A 21,876-nucleotide genomic window follows, 5' to 3' on the forward strand; every position below is an offset into this window, starting at 1 on the left:
CAGTACCAAATGCCCCTAGAAAAAGGGAGATGGGGGGGAGAGGGAGGGAGGGAGGGAGCAAGGGACGAGGGAGGGAGGGAGGGATAATCTCTACCCTGTCAGAGATACAAAACAGAGACAGATCCTGACCAAATACAGGCTCAGCAACCACCAACTGGCTGCAGAAAAAGGGAGACACAAAAAGACATGGCTACCCAAAGAGGAGTGTCTATGTGGTCACTGCACCACATGGGAGGTAGAGACAGAGATCCACTTTTTCCTCTACTGTGAGAAATACTCCCAAATAAGAGAATATTTTATCAAGAAAATATCTCAATCAATTCCTAACTTCTGGGCATTTACTAATGACATAAAGCTGGGAGTTATTCTGGGTGAGGGAGAAACCACTAATATTACTGCCATATATGTATATGATTGCCATAGCCTGAGGGACATCCCATTACCATTAATTCGCTGAAGTATTTACATTCCATATAGCTGACATAAAGTACATCTTGTTGTTAATTTATTACCCATTCTTTCTCTTTCTTTTTATATCGTAAGTTTATCGACCGAAGATTGCACAGTACGACAGCAGTAGTGTTGTACCTGTATACATGATTATATGTGCTATTATTATTACTACTGATTTCATTCACCTCCTTGCATTGTACTTATTTACTGAAAGGCCGTACCACTGTACTGCTTTGGCAATATCTACAAATCCTATTTCATGCCAATAAAGCAATTTGAATTGAGAGAGAGAGAGAAAGACCAACCAGAGCAATAACATTACTACCTGTATCTGTCTCTACTTCATTATTGTCCTCGTTCATTTCTTGCTGTTAATTGTTATTTACTCATCGTTTATCATTATTTGTCCTATTATTATCTGTCTGAGTCATCATTGATTTGATATGTGTCTATGCGTTTGCTTTGGTAAAGTATTTGGCAACACTTGGGGGGGCAGTGGAGGGAAGGGGGGGGGGGGCAGTGGAGGGAAGAGTGAAAACAGCGGTATAGTGATGAATATTTCCCTCCATCTGCTGCCGTGGTCACTAACCACACTGAATAAGCTGAGGGACGTAGGGACGGGCGGAGGGAGAAGGGAGAACGAGAGTGAGTGGTAGCAGGGAGGCAGGTGGAGAAAGAGACGGACGGAGAGACAGAGGGCGAGGAGGGAACGAGAGAGATCGCGGGGAGGGAGGGAGGGAGGGGTGAGGTGAAGAGACAGATCCATGGGAAGCTCTGAAGGATTCTCTGTCAGTGGCCTTAGCCATCATCAGTAGGAACACTCCACTACCGAAGGAGCCATAATGTACTGTCTGGGGGGAGGCGGAGCCATACTGTACTGTCTGGGGGGAGGCGGAGCCATACTGTACTGTCTGGGGGGAGGCGGAGCCATAATGTACTGTCTGGGGGGAGGCGGAGCCATAATGTACTGTCTGGGGGGAGGCGGAGCCATAATGTACTGTCTGGGGGGAGGCGGAGCCATAATGTACTGTCTGGGGGGAGGCGGAGCCATAATGTACTGTCTGGGGGGAGGCGGAGCCATAATGTACTGTCTGGGGGGAGGCGGAGCCATAATGTACTGTCTGGGGGGAGGCGGAGCCATAATGTACTGTCTGGGGGGAGGCGGAGCCATACTGTCTGGGGGGAGGCGGAGCCATAATGTACTGTCTGGGGGGAGGCGGAGCCATAATGTACTGTCTGGGGGGAGGCGGAGCCATAATGTACTGTCTGGGGGGAGGCGGAGCCATAATGTACTGTCTGGGGGGAGGCGGAGCCATACTTTACTGTCTGGGGGGAGGCGGAGGCATAATGCACTGTCTGGGGGGAGGCGGAGGAATAATGCACTGTCTGGGGGGAGGCGGGGCCATAATGTACTGTCTGGGGGGAGGCGGGGCCATAATGTACTGTCTGGGGGGAGACGGGGCCATAATGTACTGTCTGGGGGGAGGCGGAGCCATAATGTACTGTCTGGGGGGAGGCGGGGGAGGCGGAGAAACAATCCGCCCCTCATCATCAATCCGCCCCTGTCCACTCCCCTCTGAGCCCTTCCCCCTTTCTGTGCATCCTTTTGCTCAGCTCTCTCTCTTCCTCTTCCTCTTTACTCAACCCTCAATCCTTGGCCCTCCCCTCATCCCTTTCTTCTATCCCTTCCGTCTCTGTCCTCTCTCCTTTCTGCCGTCTTTCCCTCCTATTCTGTAAGGCGCTCTTCTCTCGCTGGCTGCATCCGAAATGTCTCTCTGTTCGCTACATAGTTCACTTGTTTTGATCAGACCCCTGTGGTCCTTAGTCAAAAAGTAGGGCACTATATAGGGAATAGGGTGCCATTTCAGATGCACTTCCTGTCTGTGTCAGAGTGTTGTGACAGGGTGGTGAGGGTGTTGTACGAAGTGCACATTATCCTGTAAGACTTAATACCCAGGTTGGAACAGAAGGGCAGGCCCGCAATTACAGCCTTCACGGCCTAGCACTCAGCACGACAACAGTTAGCCACGCACACACACACACACACACACACACACACACACACACACACACACACACACACACACACACACACACACACACACACACACACACACACACACACACACACACATACACAGACACTGCTACAGTAGTACAAAAGGATACACACAGGTGAATACATATTAAACCATTTTTAATGAACACTCATAGTAGAAAACGGTATACAGTGTGTGTGTGTGTGTGTGTGTGTGTGTGTGTGTGTGTGTGTGTGTGTGTGTGTGTGTGTGTGTGTGTGTGTGTGTGTGTGTGTGTGTGTGTGTGTGTGTGTGTGTGTGTATGACTGGAACATATAATCCAGCGTCTATGAGATAGTTGAATGTTGTGTGAATGTTGATATGAGGTTGTCGTCAGTTTTGAAGGCAGGAAGGAACAGGCGATCCCGTTGCAGTGCCGTCTGAGTCTTGTTAGAGTGATGGAGTGTGTGTGTGTGTATGTGTGTGTGCGCGCGCGCGCGTGTGCGTATGTGCATGAGTGTATGCGAGCGTGTGTGTGTGGCGGGGAGCCAGCCCTGTCGTCTCTGCTTTAATAAATCTCATTTGGATGGAGCTGTGGAGCCATAAAGTGCATCGATCGCCATCCCTCACACTGCCGCTGCCAGGACACACACACACACACACACACACACACACACACACACACACACACACACACACACACACACACACACACACACACACACACACACACACACACATACACGCATTTGTATTCATTGATACTCTCTCACACACTCACACACATTCCCTATCATTCACAAACACATACAATCACACAAACACACACACACACACACACACACACACACACACACACACACACACACACACACACACACACACACACACACACACACACACACACACTCCTTTATAAACTCACAGACACCAAAAATGAAGATGAGTATACTATTAAAAATATCAGAAATAAACCTCATGTCTTTGCATGTATTAGGGTTACTGTGCCTGGCCAGACGCTGACCAATAGCTATAGACACCTCCCCTCAGAGCTAGTGTGTGAGGTGAGTAGTATACACTCAAATAAAACATTTCCCTGCATTTATTTACTAGATGTCAACATTTCCATAGCCCTTGTGAACACAGTGGTTAACAAACAAGAACCAATCTGAAAATACCCTTGATACACTCTAAAACACACACGCACATACGCACGTGCACACACACACACACACACACACACACACACACACACACACACACACACACACACACACACACACACACACACACACACACACACACACACACACACACACACACACACACATTCATAGCACTTATATAACAATCCCCAAAACTCACAGAGAGTGGAATAATACAGCCTGTCTCAACCCGAGCCAGAGAGAACAGACAGATGAACGTTAACAGAAGAGTGTAAAAGGGATGAACACTGAAATCCACTCTGTGTGTCTGTGGGCTTCATGTTGGATCCGGGCCTTATCGACATGAGGATAAATCAGGGGCAGGCTAAGGCACTCACTGATGTGAAATGAACATGACACTAATATACTGTTACAATAACACAACCCCTGAAATATTAACACATAACCTCTCTCTCTCTCTCTCTCTCTCACTCTCTCAATCTCTTACCTCTCTTTTGCCTTAATGTACTCTCTCTCTGTATTTTAAAAGCATAAATCATTAGATGGACAGCATTTGAAAGCTGCTCTCTTAAAAGCTCCAGTGTGTGTGTGTGTGTGTGTGTGTGTGTGTGTGTGTGTGTGTGTGTGTGTGTGTGTGTGTGTGTGTGTGTGTGTGTGTCTGCGTGCGTGCGTGCGTGCGTGCGTGCGTGCGTGCGTGCGTGCGTGCGTGCGTGCGTGCGTGTGTGTGTGTGTGTGTGAACTCTACAATGTTGGGTTTAATTGTGCACGCTAGGGCTGTGGTGGTCATGAAATGTTGTCAGCCGGTGATTGTCAAGCAAATAACTGCCCGGTCTCACGGTAATTGACCGTTAATTAACATAAACACATTGAGCATCTCCAGGCTTCCTGGCACAGCCTACAAGCCACAGACCCTTGGAACATCTACATATTAAAAAGTCGAATAAATCCATGGAATATAGCCTACACCTTCACAATAAATCCGTTATTTATTTCAGACAGGTCTAAAGAAACAGGTAATGGTGAAAATGATCTTCCCCAAAATGTACACATATGTATTCCAGTTAAGCTCTACACCCGTTGTGAAGCGAACTCATTTTAAATAAGAAGTTATTTGGCCACCTTAGTTGTGATACAAACCTTATCAAAACATATAGTCTTATGGGCGAGGCTACATGAGGTGTGGAGCCTTGTTTTGATTTACAATGGACCAGTATCATGCACCTGTCTCGAACCAGGGTCAGGGGAAAAGAAGACATGTCATCTACGCACTTAAAAAGCGAAGGCCATACTCCTATTGTAAAGAGAAGCAATGTGCTTAATTTTAGGACAGTTGTGAAATAAATATAGTAGGCCTAGCCAATAGTACGCTTATGGGATCCTCCTCTTTTTATTAGTAGCCATCACTCTGTGTTCTCACGCAATTGCATACCCTAAAGAAATGTTGCGCAACATGAGCTCATGGGCTCTCATGAAGTGTTTGATTAGATTTTCGTTTACATTTGCGTTGATGTCAGAGTGATGAGGGACATTAGAGTGCTGAGTACCAGGCAGCCAAGTTTGGTAGGCTACTAATGACCAGCAGAACATCAGAGCTTGGAGAAGCCTATTTACCGTGACGTAAACGGTCACGTGGAATTTGACAGCAGTCATGACTCGTGACCGCCGGTGTGGTGGTAATACGGTCACCGTAACAGCCCTAGTGCTGGCCAAACAATGAACCAATCAGTCAATCAATCAATCAGGGACTGGCTTGTGGTGGGTTGACATGACAGTGTTTGTGTTTTGGACACATGGACTGACATTTTCCTCTCTTCCTCCTCCTCCTCTTCTCATCTACAGGGAACCGTTTCTTCCTGACGTCGTTCGGGGCCCTGTACATATCAGAGGTCCAGAAGGAAGATGCCCTGTCCACCTACCGCTGCATCACCAAGCACAAATACAGTGGCGAGACTCGCCAGAGCAATGGAGCCAGGCTCTCTGTTATGGGTGAGAGAGAGAGAGAGAGAGAGAGAGAGAGAGAGAGAGAGAGAGAGAGAGAGAGAGAGAGAGAGAGAGAGATTTTTAGATAAAACTATACTAAGTATAATCATGTCACCAAATAATTTGCAATGAAGGTCTGTAGTAGCCTCAACAGCACTCTGTAGGGTAGCACCATGGTGTTGCCAGAGGACAGCTAGCTTCCGTCCTCCTCTACATTGATAAAACCTAGGAGGATCATGGTTCTCACCCCCTTCCATAGACTTACACAGTAATTATGACAACTTCCCGGAGGACGTCCTCCAACCTATCAGAGCTCTTGCAGCATGAACTGACATGTTATCCACCCAATTAAAGGATCAGAGAATAAATCTAGTACTGAAGGCATAAGCTACAGCTAGCTAGCACTGCAGTGCATAAAATGTGATGAGTAGTTGAGAAAGTTTTGAACCAATTCATTTCTTCCAAAATGAAGGAGAAGCAAGAGAGAGAGATAATTTCACTTACTTAGCTAGCAAATGCAGCTAGCTAGTTTAACCTACTCAAACACCCTGCTCTAACAGAGGGATGCTATGTTAGCTAGCTTGCTATGACTATCAAACACAACACTGGAACTCTTCCAAGTCAAGGTAAGCTTTTGTTTTAGAAATGTATTGCCACTTGTGCCCACCGGTGTAAGTGCTAAACTGCTTATTGGCTGTACACTGTAACCTTACTGCATGATTGTAGCGAGTTGACAAACGCGTTAGTTCTATTAGCTATGTTGACAATGACGTTACTTTAGCTAATATGGCAAAAAATATGTAGGCAGTGTGTAGTATTTTTTTTTGCCTGGTCATATACAGCTGATGTGTTGTGCATTGAAGTCCACATGCGAAGGGAAAAGATGAGAGGAGGAGAGCACATAGATGCGAGAAGGAATACAACGTGGCTGCTATGAAAGTGAACTGTGTTTACTTGTGATCAGGGGTGTATTCATTCCGCCGATTCTGTTGAAAACCTTTCTTAAACGGAAGCAAACGGAACGAAATGGGGATAAACATACCTGAATTTGTCCAATAGAAACTCTCGGTTGCAGCTGTTGGACAAATAATTACACCCTAGATCAACTAGATGCAGGCAAGAGTGAGCAAGGCAGTATTGAATGTGTCACTGTCTGTCCATGTGTCTCATGTGTCTCTATGTTGTAAACTTTCATTCATAGGCTAGGTTGTAGCAACCTCATGATGGGTATAGAGAACATGTTAGTATCATGTAGTAGCCTAAATCTATCGCTGTTACATTGAACTGGGTGAATGGAATATAAATGACAGTCATCTAATATGCTGTAATAGAAATAAGGCCATGGTCATACATTTCTTCTTCAAATCGTCCTCCCTCTTAAACGGCACCGACCGCCGCTGGTGTGTGTGGGTGTGTGTGGGTGTGTGTGGGTAAGTGCTTTTTTGTCTATTGGTGCAAGATTGTCTTGCAGTACATGGGTTATTGCTATCTTTGTTTCCTTTCCTTGAATATATCTTCACAGTATGTTCTTTGGAGTCAATATCAGCATGATCAATATCAGTATTGCTAACCCCCTTCCCCTCCCCCCAGACCCTACGGAGTCCACCCCCTCAGTGTTGGACAGTTTCCAGTCCGGCGAGGTCCAAGTGGGACGTAATGTGGAGCTTCCCTGCATCGCCTCGGGCTACCCCAACCCCACCATCCGCTGGCTGAAGGACGGGCGCCCGTTGCCCGCCGACTCCCGCTGGACGCGCCGTCTCACGGGCCTGACGGTCAGCGACCTGCGTCTGGGCGACAGCGGCAACTACATCTGCGAGGTCACCAACAGCTTCGGCTCTAAAGAGGTGACCGGTCATCTCAACGTCATCGGTGAGTCACAAGTCACATGTCCCTGTACTCTTCCTTGGTTAGTTCACCCCAAGTTACAGGAGCAGTTTGTTGTTTGGAACGAAGGCCTGTAGATTTGTCGCTATGCACATAGTGGCCTAAAGCACAGGTCACTTGGAATATTAATTCATATTTACATTTGCCGTTTTAGTCATTTAGCACATGTTCTTATCCGGAGCGACTTGAAGTTGGTGCATTCATCTTAAGGTACAGTGGGGCAAAAAAGTATTTAGTCAGCCACCAATTGTGCAAGTTCTCCCACTTAAAAAGATGAGAGAGGCCTGTAATTTTCATCATAGGTACACTTCAACTATGACAGACAAAATCAGGAAAAGAAATCCAGAAAATCACATTGTAGGATTTTTAATGAATTTATTTGCAAATTATGGTGGAAAATAAGTATTTGGTCACCTACAAACAAGCAAGATTTCTGGCTCTCACAGACCTGTAACTTCTTCTTTAAGAGGCTCCTCTGTCCTCCACTCGTTACCTGTATTAATGGCACCTGTTTGAACTTGTTATCAGTATAAAAGACACCTGTCCACAACCTCAAACAGTCACACTCCAAACTCCACTATGGCCAAGACCAAAGAGCTGTCAAAGGACACCAGAAACAAAGTTGTAGACCTGCACCAGGCTGGGAAGACTGAATCTGCAATAGGTAAGCAGCTTGGTTTGAAGAAATCAACTGTGGGAGCAATTATTAGGAAATGGAAGACATACAAGACCACTGATAATCTCCCTCGATCTGGGGCTCCACGCAAGATCTCACCCCGTGGGGTCAAAATTATCACAAGAACGGTGAGCAAAAATCCCAGAACCACACGGGGGGACCGTAGTGAATGACCTGCAGAGAGCTGGGACCAAAGTAACAAAGCCTACCATCAGTAACACACTACGCCACCAGGGACTCAAATCCTGCAGTGCCAGCCGTGTCCCCCTGCTTAAGCCAGTACATGTCCAGGCCCGTCTGAAGTTTGCTAGAGAGCATTTGGATGATCCAGAAGAAGATTGGGAGAATGTCATATGGTCAGATGAAACCAAAATATAACTTTTTGGTAAAAACTCAACTTGTCGTGTTTGGAGGACAAAGAATGCTGAGTTGCATCCAAAGAACACCATACCTACTGTGAAGCATGGGGGTGGAAACATCATGCTTTGGGGCTGTTTTTCTGCAAAGGGACCAGGACGACTGATCCGTGTAAAGGAAAGAATGAATGGGGCCATGTATCATGAGATTTTGAGTGAAAACCTCCTTCCATCAGCAAGGGCATTGAAGATGAAACGTGGCTGGGTCTTTCAGCATGACAATGATCCCAAACACACCGTCTGGGCAACGAAGGAGTGGCTTCGTAAGAAGCATTTCAAGGTCCTGGAGTGGCCTAGCCAGTCTCCAGATCTCAACCCCATAGAAAATCTTTGGAGGGAGTAGAAAGTCCGTGTTGCCCAGCAACAGCCCCAAAACATCACTGCTCTAGAGGAGATCTGCATGGAGGAATGGGCCAAAATACCAGCAACAGTGTGTGAAAACCTTGTGAAGACTTACAGAAAATGTTTGACCTCTGTCATTGCCAACAAAGGGTATATAACAAAGTATTGAGATAAACTTTTGTTATTGACCAAATACTTATTTTCCACCATAATTTGCAAATAAATTCATTAAAAATCCTACAATGTGATTTTCTGGATTTTTTTCCCTCATTTTGTCTGTCATAGTTGAAGTGTACCTATGATGAAAATTACAGGCCTCTCTCATCTTTTTAAGTGGGAGAACTTGCACAATTGGTGGCTGACTAAATACTTTTTTGCCCCACTGTAGTTAGGTAAGACAACCACATATCACAGTCATCGTAAAACGTTTGACATTTTAAAATCGCTTTTTGATATTTGGTGGACACGTTATTGGGATGTGTTTTGGCTGACTTTTCATTGGTCAGTTTGGTGCCTTGGACTACGTAGATGTATCCAGTATTAGCAGAAGCCTCATGTGTAGGTTTGGTGCTATCGGACCCCAGAGAAATATACTATGATGATGTTGTGTCCTGGCCATCTGGGACTAGATTGTAATACAACAGCACTTTCATCCTGTAGCTCCGTCCCGTGACTGAATACAACCACATTTACACATAGAATGGAGACACCACCTTCTCTCAAACATAGAAAATTGTTGCACATTCAGCATTTGCGTTCCTCCCGCATGACCGAACGCCTCATCACCCTCTCCCGACAGAGGTGTTTAAAGGAGAGAGAGGGATTGATCGGGAGGAGAGGAAGAGATGAGGGGATCGTTTAAGCTCTGTTGGCTGTGTCCTTGCCCCCTGTCACCTCGCCACAACCCCTCTCTGGGATGAGTTTGATCCTGATCTCCAGGGACACCTCGCTCCCCTCCTGCCCGCTCCGTTTCGGTCCTCTCGGAACCCATGCCGAGCGTGGCCATGGTGACAGGAGGGAACACTGGGCGTTCCGAAGGCGCAGCTTCCCCTGTGTGTCACTGGGAGCTGAGGAGAGGGGAGGAGGAGGAGAGGGGAGGAGGAGAGGGGAGGAGGAGGAGGAGAGAGGAGGAGGAGAGGGGAGGAGGAGGAGAGGGGAGGAGGAGGGGGTATTGTTTGGGGGACGAAAGATCTGGGGAGACTAGACAGAGACACAAATGGGATGGTGATGTTGAGGAGAGAGAGGGAGGGAAGGAAGGAGGGAGAGAGTGGTGAGGACGAGTGAGGATGGGGGGTAAGGGTAGTGGAAGTTGGTCCGTTTGGCCGTAGGGCACATCATGGTGAACAAACCCTACCTGACAGGGCAGGGGAGGTGGGACACTCACACACACACACACACACACACACACACACACACACACACACACACACACTCAGACAGACACGTGTGCACACACACACACAGTAGTCCCCAGCACATAACACCAGCTGCCTTATTGCTCATTGACATTTTCGCTCCCTCTCTGTCTCTCCGTCTCAGTTTCTCTGGGTGTCTCATATTCACAGGCACATACTGCACATGCACATTACGCTCAGACAAGTAAAAGTGGACCCCGTACACACCCAAGCTCTATGATTTTGAACTGTTTTGAGAGAAGAGAGCTGAAGAGATCTTCTCTCCACCTCTCTGCAGAGGGTACCTGTACCGCCCTCTCCTTCTAGCTACCTTGGCTACATAGTCCAGTCGAGGGAGAGTTTATTTATATGCAGTGTAGTTGGTTTCCACCACATCTCTAGGCGTACCCCGGTGTACCCCGACTCCACTGCCAGTGTGTACTGTACCAGAGGAGGCTGGTGGGAGGAGCTGTAGGAGGACGGGCTCATTGTAATGGCTGTAATAGAATCAATTGGAAGGGAGTCAAAGATGTTGTTTCCGTGTGCTTGTTTGGTACCGTTCCGTTTATTCCATTCCAGTCATTACAATGAGCCCGTCCTCTTATAGCGCATCCTACCAGCCTCCTCTGTACTGTACTGCAACACTCACCTGGTTATGAACAAACGGCAGCCATTTTGTACCAGAACATTGCACTGTACTTATAAAATATATTTGAAGTGACGGTCCCTTGAATAAGGTGATCTGCCCTTACATTTTTTGGGAGGAAAAATACTTCATTAACTTATTTACTAACTGAAGTTACATAATTTAACTTTTTTTAAATTATACCGCCTTTTCCCTCCTTCCCTTTCTCTCTCTCTCCCTCCCTCCTTCCCTTTCTCTCTCTCTCTCCCCTCTCTCCCTCTCCCCTCTCTCCCTCTCCTTCCCTCCTTCCATTTCTCTCTCTCTCTACCTCCCTCCCTCCCTCCTTCCCTTTCTCTCTCTCTCTCTACCTCCCTCCTTCCCTTTCTCTCTCTCTCCCCTCTCTCCCTCTCCCCTCTCTCCCTCTCCTTCCCTCCTTCCCTTTCTCTCTCTCTCTCCCCTCTCTCCCTCTCCCCTCTCTCCCTCTCCTTCCCTCCTTCCCTTTCTCTCTCTCTCTCCCTCTCCCCTCTCTCCCTCTCCTTCCCTCCTTCCCTTTCTCTCTCTCTCTCTACCTCCCTCCCTCCATCCGTTCCCCTCTCTCTCCCTCTCCCCTCTCTCCCTCTCCTTCCCTCCTTCCTTTTCTCTCTCTCTACCTCCCTTTCTCTCTCTCTCTACCTCCCTCCCTCCCTTTCTCTCTCTCTCTACCTCCCTCCCTCCCTTTCTCTCTCTCTCTCTACCTCCCTCCCTTTCTCTCTCTCTCTACCTCCCTCCCTTTCTCTCTCTCTCTACCTCCCTCCATCCGTTCCCCTCTCTCTCCCTCTCCCCTCTCTCCCTCTCCTTCCCTCCTTCCCTTTCTCTCTCCCCTCTCTCCCTCTCCTTCCCTCCTTCCCCTCTCTCTCCCTCTCCCCTCTCTCCCTCTCCTTCCCTCCTTCCCTTTCTCTCTCCCTCTCCCCTCTCTCCCTCTCCTTCCCTCCTTCCCTTTCTCTCTCCCTCTCCCCTCTCTCCCTCTCCTTCCCTCCTTCCCTTTCTCTCTCCCTCTCCCCTCTCTCCCTCTCCTTCCCTCCTTCTCTCCAAAGAGCCGTTGAGAGTGACTCTATCTCCTAAGAACCTGAAGACGGGCATCAGCAGCACGGTGATCCTGTCGTGTGCCGTGCAGGGTTCTCCCCACTTCACCCTGTCCTGGTACCGCAACACAGAACCCGTCCTCTCCGACCAGCACTTCTCCATCCAGGGGGCCCACAATGAGACCCTGTTCATCTCCGCTGCCCAGAAGAGACATTCGGGAGCCTACCAGTGCTTCGCCACCCGCAAGGGCCAGACCGCACAGGACTTCTCCATCATACTGCTGGAGGGTAAGGAATGTGCGTGTGAGTTAAAGGGGTGGGTTGGGGTTGTGTGTGTGTGTGTGTGTGTGTGTGCCTATCAGTGTTTTGCCATCTACAAGAACTAGACCTCATAGGGTGAGAAGTGTGAGGGATAGGCTGTGTGTGTGCGTGTGTGTGTGTGTGTGTGTGTGTGCGCGCGCACGTGTTCGTGCATCAGAAATGACCCAATACCTAGCCTCTAACCTCTCCCCCCTCTCCATCCCTTCTTCCTCAGATGGTACGCCCCGTATCGTGTCCTCCTTCAGTGAGCGAGTGGTGGTCCCGGGGGAACCCTTCTCCCTCATGTGCGCTGCCAAAGGTGCCCCTCCCCCCACCATCACCTGGACTCTGGATGATGAGGCTGTGGCCAGGGATCCGTCTCGGGTGAGGGCCAGCCAGTACACGCTGTCGGACGGCTCCACCGTGTCCCACGTCAACGTCAGCAGCCCGGAGATCCGCGACGGAGGGGTGTATCGCTGCGCTGCACGCAACTCGGCCGGTAGCGCCGAGTACCAAGCGCGCATAAACGTAAGAGGTGCCTGTCTACTTTTCAATATCAGCCATAGGGTTCTAATACCCGCCCTCCCAAACCCCCTTACCTTCACCCCTCCTTTCCTCTCCCCTCTTCTCCTCGCCTACTCTACATTCCTTCTCCCTTGCTTTCTCTCTGTGTGTGTGTGTGTGTGTGTGTGTGTGTGTGTGTGTGTGTGTGTGTGTGTGTGTGTGTGTGTGTGTGTGTGTGTGTGTGTGTGTGTGTGTGTGTGTGTGTGTGTGTGTGTGTGTGTGTGTGTGTGCTACTTGTTTGTCCCCATGCCTTCATTTGTTCTTTCCAAATATCTGTTGTTTTTCTACTCTCGCCAGTTCTCTATGTCTTTGTTCTTCCAGCCCGTATGTTTTGTCTGTCACTGTCTCGCTCTGTCCCTCCCCTCTCTCTAGTCGCTTTCTCACACTCTCTCTATTACACACACACACACACACACACACACACACACACACACACACACACACACACACACACACACACACACACACACACACACACACACACACACACACACACACACACACACACACACACACACACACAGACACACACACACACAGTTTGAGTGTCAAAGCCAGGAGAGTGAACAGGGTATTCCTCCAGAAAGAAAGAGACAGAGGGACGACCATGGCAGCCACAGTCTGAAAGACAGAGAGAGAGAGAGAGAGAGAGAGAGAATGGGAGAGAGGGAGAGAGAGTCGTGAAGACTGAAAGATAGGGGGGTTACAAAGAGTGTGAGATGGAGGGAGTAGATGGAGGATAGTAGGGCATAGAGAGAGAGAGATGCAGAAACAGAGAGAGGTACGCAGAGAGGAGGAAGTGGAGAGGTAGAGACAGATGGTGAGGAACAGAGGGAGAACGGAGGAGAGGAGAGAGTGAGAAGAGGAGAAGAGAGCCAAGTCTCATCTGAGCTTGTGTCAGAGAGGTGATGGGGAGCACTGACGACAGGCCTGGTGATGTCACTGTCACCGCAGTGATCGCCGGGGACAACAGGGAGGAGGAGTGGCACTGATGGCCAGAGCCGTATCAGAGGAAGAACGGAGGAGAGAAGAGAGTGAGAAGAGGAGAAGAGAGCCAAGTCTCATCTGAGCATGTGTCAGAGGGGTGATGGGGAGCACTGACGACAGGCCTGGTGATGTCACTGTCACCGCGGTGATCGTCGGGGACGACAGGGAAGAGTGGCACTGACGGCCAGAGCTTTATCCCTCTCCACCTCTCCATCCTCTCTCTCCATTTCCTCCTCCTCTCTCTCCCCATCTCTTTCAGCAAGACGCTCAGTTATGACACGTGTGTCTGCTCTAAGGAGACATGCCAGAATGCTACATTGGAGTGAGAATGAGTGGTTGCCAGGGACTCTCAAACCCAGCAGTAACACACGATCTGCTTGCAGTAACACACACTCATACTGATCCACATACACACTGATACACACTGACAGATGATACACTCAACCGCAGTAACTTACACTACAACAAAAGTACCCCCCCCCCCACATGCATATACACACACTGCACTTTCACACAGACACCCAAACACACACTGACATTACATTTCAATCCATGTGTGAGTGAGAGTGTGTGAGAGACGGTGTGTGAGACAGTGTGTAAGAGACGGTGTGTGAGACGGTGTCTGAGAAAGGAGCAGTGTGACAGAGCTGGTGAATAATACATCTGCGGTCGACTTGTCAGAGCTGTGACTTCAAAGACCAACGCACACTGAGAGAGACAGAGAGCGGGAGAATTAGAGAGAAAGAGTGAGAGAAAGAGTGAGAGAGAGAGAGAGAGAGAGAGAGAGAGAGAGAGAGAGAGAGAGAGAGAGAGAGAGAGAGAGAGAGAGAGAGAGAGAGAGAGAGAGAGAGAGAGAGTGTGTACTCGTACTAAATAAACCCGGCGCTCTCCCGATGAACGCATCACACCTCACTTTCTCTCCTGTCTGTCATCTCTCTGTCCCCATCGTCTCTCACCATTGGTCCTCTCTGGGTCCTCCAGCCCTGTTGCCCATGGTAACATACTCATCGAGCATTGTGTTTCCTCTTCCATTCTCCCCACCCGCCATCCTCAAACTGACTGTGGATGCATCCAACTGGCACCCTATTCCCTATACAATGTGCTACTTTTGACCAGAGCCTATAGACTGCCATTCGGGACTCAACCTGTGTTGATACAGATGTAGGATCTTAATTTGATCACTCTTTTGTTGCTGAGAAATTTCCTGCACGGCAGGAAATGCAAACTTGTGGTGTATTCAAGCCGTCTAGCACAGACGTATATGAGGAGACTATAATTTGTAATAAATCTAGAAGCTAAAATAACCTACAGTAGGATGCGCAAAGATAGTCAGGATATTGCAACAGAAATGTATTACAATGATTATGTTCGTACTCTCACCATAACACAGGAAATAGACACGTGTACAGTTACATGCACATGCACGCACAGACACACGAACAGATTTGATTGAAATGGGACAGGGCATTCTAACCCCCTATCCATCCATACACCCGATCCTCCCTCCCTCCTTTCCTCCCCTCCCCTCCTCTTTCCCTCCTTCCCTTTTCTCCACAACCTCATCTGATGATCTCCCTCTTTCCCCCTCCTTCTCTTCACTACCCTCTGACTACCCCATCTCTCTCTCTCTCTCTCTCTCTCTCTCTCTCTCTCTCTCTCTCTCTCTCTCTCTCCTCTCTCTCTCTCAGGTTCTCCCAGGATCAGGGATATGCGTAACATCACGGCGGTGGCTGGGAGGAACACCTTTATAAACTGCCGTGTGATTGGCTATCCCTACTACTCAATCAAGTGGTACAAGGAGGGGCTTCTGTTGCCCGACAACCATCGTCAGGTGGGCGCATTTTTTTTCTACACAATTTTCTACATTTTGTACACAAACACAAACAAGAGTAACAAGAAGAAAAAAACAACTAACGACAACAATCAACAATGACAAATAAATTGTCATATCTCAGATACAACGTGTCTGTGTCCCCAAACTGCACTTTATTCCCTTCATAGTGCTTTTTGACCCGAGACCTATGGACACAGACACGTTGTATCTGAGATATGACAATTTATTTGTACATGTAGCATGATGCTGAGGTGATTGTTGTCGTTAGTTGGGTTTTGGTTAAAAGTAGTGTACTATATCAGGAATTGGGTGCCATTTGGGATGCAGACCCTGTATAAATGTAAACTGTTAAAGTGCTGGTATTCCCATGGTCAGGGAATCTTAATATTAAGTCTAATGTTCATCTTAAACTTAATATTAATCCTAATCATTATCTTAGGTGGTGTATGAGAACGGTACTCTGAAGCTAAGTGACGTCCAGAAGGTCTTGGACGAGGGGGCGTACCTCTGCAGCGTGCTCATCCAACCACAGATCTTCATCAGCCAGACCGTCTACGTCCAAGTCAAAGGTCAGAGGTCACTTACTCTACAGGAAGTGTGGTGGGGTTGTAGTTTATTTGTGTGTTCAGTATGCTTGTGGCTGTCTGTGTTACAGGAGGCTGTGTATTGGGAAAAGGAGGGGTTGGGTGCACGTCACTGAGTGTGTGTGTATTTGAGTATGCTTGTGAGTGAGTTCGTTTTGTGTTTGAATGAATTTGTGGGAGAAAGAGCAAGTGAGATCGTGAAAGAGCGAGAGCGCACGCGTCACCTCTAATAACCTCTGATTAAGGGCCGGAGTGGCCTACTACAGCCTCTCAACCACTCAGCAATTACACAAAGCAAGAGTGCTATTGTGCGGATATATATGGGTGTGTGTGTGTGTGTGTGTGTGTGTGTGTGTGTGTGTGTGTGTGTGTGTGTGTGTGTGTGTGTGTGTGTGTGTGTGTGTGTGTGTGTGTGTGTGTGTGTGTGTGTATGTGTGCGTGTGCGTGTGTGTGTGTGTGCGCGTGTGTCAGAGCACAGGGTCAAGACTGTACAGCTTGTGTGTTGCCTGTTTTATAGTGTGTTGATGAGGTTGAATGTGTGCTTGTCATAGGAAGATGGAAGGGTGTGTCATCTGGTGTGTGTGTGTGCATCTCGTCATTTCTCTGATTTAATTAGATTAATTTTAACGAGGCCCAAATTAAATCCCCCAGATGTCTCAGCTCTACGCCCCCCCCCCCCCCCCCCCCCGCACCCGCCCCATTCCTTGCCCCCCACTCCTACTGTGGTCACCATGGCAACGCCATTCTTCCCTCTGCCGATTGGGCTCTAATTAGAGCAGCTATTATGGGCTGGAGAGGAGAGAGTTGGGGGGCCGGGGAGACGCTGGGTTCCAGGATTAGACTGACTGGAGATCACAGGGAAGGTCACTCACCATAAACTACTAACCAGCCCACCACCCAGTCTGAATCACTCAATATGAACTACCCACCCATCCATCCAGCCAGCCATCCATCTCTCTCTCGCTCTCTATCTCTCACACACATGTATGTATCTGCTTTCCACCCTCTCTGTCTCTCCCTTTTTGACCCTTTCCCTCCTCCTCATGCTTTCTTTCTCCTCTTATTCTATCTCTCTCTCCCTCCCGTTTACCGTCTCTCAGTGCCCCCTCTGATCCAACCCTTTGACTTCCCCCCCACCTCCATTGGGAAGCTCATGTACATCGCCTGCGTGGTGTCGTCTGGCGACATGCCCATCCACATCACCTGGCGTAAGGACGGCCAGGAGATCGTGGCCTCGTCGGGCGTCAACATCGAGACCAAGGAGTACATGAGCTCGCTGCAGATCGGCAAGGTGTCGCTCAAACACAACGGCAACTACACCTGCATCGCTAGCAACGACGCCGCCACCGTCAGCTCTGAGAGGCAGCTCACTGTCACAGGTGAGACAGGGCCGGTTGACAGACAGACAGACAGACAGACAGACAGACAGACAGACAGACAGACAGACAGACAGACAGACAGACAGACATACCCACCGTCAGGCTCCAAGTTTAATCTTCTCCCTCCCCTCCCTACAGTGCCTCCTCAGTTTGTGGTCCAGCCCAATAACCAGGATGGGATCTACGGCAAGGCGGGGGTCCTCAACTGCTCCGTGGACGGATACCCCCCTCCCAAAGTCATGTGGAAGCACGCCAAAGGTACCCATCCTCACCCGTCGATTTACAGCGTTTGCCGTTACTGTGTATCTAGCCGTGTTTGATATCAGCCTAAAACCGTTCAGATGTCCTATACCATTTAGCAGACACGTTTATCCAAAGTGATTTTACAACAGTCAGTGCGTCTACCAGCTGAGCCACACAGAACCACTATAATATAGTGGACTATGATCTTGATAACCATACTGCAATCATCAGTGAAATTCACCCCTTTGCTAGGTACAGGGAACCCCCAGCAGTACCACCCAGTGCCTCTGACCGGTCGGATCCAGATCATGGGGAACGGCTCCCTGCTGATTCGTCACGTCCTGGAGGAAGACCGGGGCTACTACCTCTGTCAGGCCTCCAACGGGGTGGGCTCCGACATCAGCAAGAGCATGGTCCTGACCGTCAAGAGTGAGTCTGACCCGCAACCCGGACCACGAGTACACATTCTCAACCACACACCAGGGCGAAAGTTAGCCTAGTGGTTCGAGCGTTGGGCCAGTAAACGAAAGGTCGCTAGTTCCAATACCCGAGACGACAAGTTAAAAAATCTGTAATGGTCACCTTGAGGAAGGCACTTAACCCTCAGTCGCTGTACTACTATGGCTGACCTTGTAGAACAACATATTTCACTGCACCTATCGGGTCTATGTGACAATCCAAAAAAACACACCATAACCACATGCTCTCAACCCCACGCACACCGAGTGAGCTCTGGCATCGGCAAAAGCGTGGTCAAGAGTGAGTCTGACTGCAACCTAACCACACACAGTGAGGAACATAATCAAAGAAAATTGAGAAAAATAGCTGATAGGAGTTGATAAAAATAAGGATTGTTACTCCTCTGGTTTAACATACCTTCCTGGTATAGAGATCATGGCTTTGCTATTTGTATCCCACGGATACCCCCCCCAGTCATGTAGAAGCACGCCAAAGGTACCCATCCTCACCCGTTGATTTACAGCATTCGCCGTTACTGTGTATCTCGCCGTGTTTGATATCAGCCTAAAACCGTTCAGATGTCCTATACCATTTAGCAGACACGTTGATCCAAAAGTGATTTACAACAGTCAGTGTGTCTACCAGCTGAGCCACACAGAACCACCATAAGATGGCTTCAGTGAGGGCTGGAACACTCCAGTCAGCCTCGAGTATCAGTTTCCCTCTTGTGTTCTCTCTCTCTCTCTCATGAGTCACTCAGTGTGTCAAAGCAATGAGGCGACTCTGATAGCACTACCATAGCTAGCTATACTGACAGACAGAGAGAGAGAGAGAGAGAGAGAGAGAGAGAGAGAGAGAGAGAGAGAGAGAGAGAGAGAGAGAGAGAGAGAGAGACCATGGATATACTGATGATACAACACAGAACAGGAGAGAGAGAGAGATGGATTTTATGACTCTAGGGATCAGTCTTCAAAAAACACTTTGTCTTTCATCATGATCTGCAATCAATCTGTCGACCCTGCACTGGCTTTCAGTTACATCAGCATCTAAACAGACACACACACACACCTTTGTGCTCATCAAATCAAATCAAATTGTATTGGTCACACACACATGTTTAGCGGATGCTGTTGCGGGTGTAGCGAAACGCTTGTGGTGTTGATAAAGTGCTCTTATCATGTATGTTTGCCTCTGAAGCCTCTGACCTGCATCTAGCTTTAAATAGCAGACTGTCCTCCTGCAGCAACTTGACAGAGAGATGAGATGTTTCTCACTCACTCACTCACTACCTTACTGTATCTTCCTCTCACTCGTTTCTGCACTAGCTCTCTCCTCTGCTTCGCTCACTTGCTGTGTAGGTGTCACTCTCACTCTGTCTCTCTCGGTCTCGGTCTCGGTCTCGGTCTCGGTCTCTCTCTCTCTCTCTCTCGGTCTCGGTCTCGGTCTCTCTCTCTCGGTCTCTCTCTCTCTCGGTCTCGGTCTCGGTCTCGGTCTCGGTCTCGGTCTCTCTCTCTCTCTCTCTCTCTCTCTCTCTCTCTGTCTCTGTCTCTGTCTCTGTCTCTGTCTCTGTCTCTGTCTCTGTCTCCGGCTCTCCCTCTCTCTCTCTCTCTCTCTCTCGGTCTCTGGCTCTCCCTCTCTCTCTCTCTCTCTTTCTCTCTCTCTCTCTCGGTCTCCGTCTCTCTCTCTCTCTCGGTCTCCGTCTCTCTCTCTCTCTGAGGCGGTGTTAGTGCTGTTGATTGAACCGTTCCTCTCCTCCTGCCTCCCTCAATTCTGTCCGTTTTGCTCGGCGGAGGGAGGAAAGGAGGCAGGGAGGGATGAATAAATGATGGAAACAAAACAGCGGAGATCGATTATGTGTGTGAGGAGTAAGGGAGGAGCTGAAGAGGATGTTATGTGAGTGATTGAAGAGGAGGAGAGAGGGATAGATAGAGTGAACATCCTTCCTGGTGCTTATTCACACAGTTCCCACTAAACTGAGTATGAGAGAGGAAGGCATGAACAGTACCCATCAAAAGTTTGTACACACCTACTCATTCCAGGGTCTTTATTTTTACTATGTTCTACATTGTAGAATAATAGTGAAGACAGCAAAGCTGATGACAGCTTTGCACACTCTTGGCATTCTCTCAACCAGCTTCACAAGGAATATTTTTCCAATAGTCTTGAAGGAGTTCTCACATATGCTGAGCACTTGTTGGCTGCTTTTCCTTCACTCTGTGGTCCAACTCATCCCAAACAATCTCAATTGGGTTGAGATTGGGTAATTGTGGAGGCCAGGTCATCTGATGCAACACTCCATCATTTTCCTTCTTGATCAAATAGCCCTTACACAGCCTGGAGGTGTGTTTTGGGTCATTGTCTTGTTAAAAACAAATGAGCCCAAAATGAGCTCACTAAGCCCAAAACCAGATAGGATGGTGTATCACTGCACAATGCTGTGGTAGCCATGCTGGTTAAGTGTGCCTTGAATTCGAAATAAATCACTGACAGTGTCACACCAGCAAAGCACCCCCAAACTATCACACCTCCTCCTCCATGCTTCACAGTGGAAACCACACATGCAGAGATCATCCGTTCACCTACTCTGCGTCTCACAATGACACAGCGGTTGGACTCATCAGACCAAAGGACCGATTTCCACCGGTCTAATGTCCACTGCTCGTGTTTCTTGGCCCAAGCAAGTCTCTTCTTCTTAGTGGAGTCCTTTAGTGGTGGTTTCTTAGCAGCAATTAAACCATGAAGGCCTGATTCATGCAGTCTTCTCTGAACAGTTGTGTCTGTTACTTGAACTCTGTGAAGCATTTAATTGGGATTAAATTTATTAGGCTGGTAACTCCAATGAACCTATCCTCTGCAGCAGAGGTAACTCTGGGTCTTCCTTTCCTGTGGTGGTCCTCATGATAGCCAGTTTTATCATAGCGCCTGATGGTTTTTGCGACTGCACTTGAAGGAACTTTCAAAGTTCTTGAAATTTTCCTTAAGATGGACTTGGTCTTTTACCAAATAGGTCTATCTTTTGTATACCCCCCTACCTTGTCACAACACAACTGATTGGCTAAAACACATTAAAAGTTCTCTAGGGTAGGGGGCAGCATTCGGAATTTTGGATGAAAAGCGTGCCCAAATTAAACTGCCTGCTACTCAAGCCCAGAAGATAGGATATGCATATAATTGGTAGATTTGGATATAAAACATTCTAAAGTTTCCAAAACTGTCAAAATAGTGTCTGTGAGTATAACTTCTTTGGGCTGCAAGCCCGACGTCGGTACACTTATGACAACAGCCAGGCCAAGTGCAGGGCGCGAAATTCAAAATATATTTTTTCGAAATATTTAACTTTCACACATTAACAAGTCCAATACAGCAAATGAAAGATACACATCTTGTGAATCCAGCCAACATGTCCGATTTTTAAAATGTTTTACAGCGAAAACACCACGTATATTTATGTTAGCTCACCACCAAATACAAAAAAGCACAGACATTTTTCACAGCACAGGTAGCGTGCACA

The 21,876-nt window shown here is 48.2% G+C and overlaps 1 protein-coding gene across 1 annotated transcript in view; it reads left to right on the forward strand.

The window, feature by feature from the left end:
- LOC120018669 (Down syndrome cell adhesion molecule-like protein 1 homolog) overlaps window positions 1–21,876 on the forward strand; it is a 139,415-nt gene that overhangs the window by 86,729 nt on the left and 30,810 nt on the right. The window contains exons 3-11 of the mRNA XM_038961868.1: window positions 5,477–5,623; window positions 7,208–7,486; window positions 12,028–12,303; window positions 12,551–12,850; window positions 15,555–15,697; window positions 16,140–16,269; window positions 17,385–17,663; window positions 17,802–17,921; window positions 18,159–18,335. Of these exons, the coding sequence (XP_038817796.1) occupies window positions 5,477–5,623; window positions 7,208–7,486; window positions 12,028–12,303; window positions 12,551–12,850; window positions 15,555–15,697; window positions 16,140–16,269; window positions 17,385–17,663; window positions 17,802–17,921; window positions 18,159–18,335 (1,851 nt within the window). The remainder of the gene's footprint in view (window positions 1–5,476; window positions 5,624–7,207; window positions 7,487–12,027; window positions 12,304–12,550; window positions 12,851–15,554; window positions 15,698–16,139; window positions 16,270–17,384; window positions 17,664–17,801; window positions 17,922–18,158; window positions 18,336–21,876) is intronic.

This window comes from Salvelinus namaycush, chromosome 23 (assembly GCF_016432855.1).
Source record: "Salvelinus namaycush isolate Seneca chromosome 23, SaNama_1.0, whole genome shotgun sequence".
Lineage (NCBI taxonomy): Eukaryota > Metazoa > Chordata > Actinopteri > Salmoniformes > Salmonidae > Salvelinus > Salvelinus namaycush.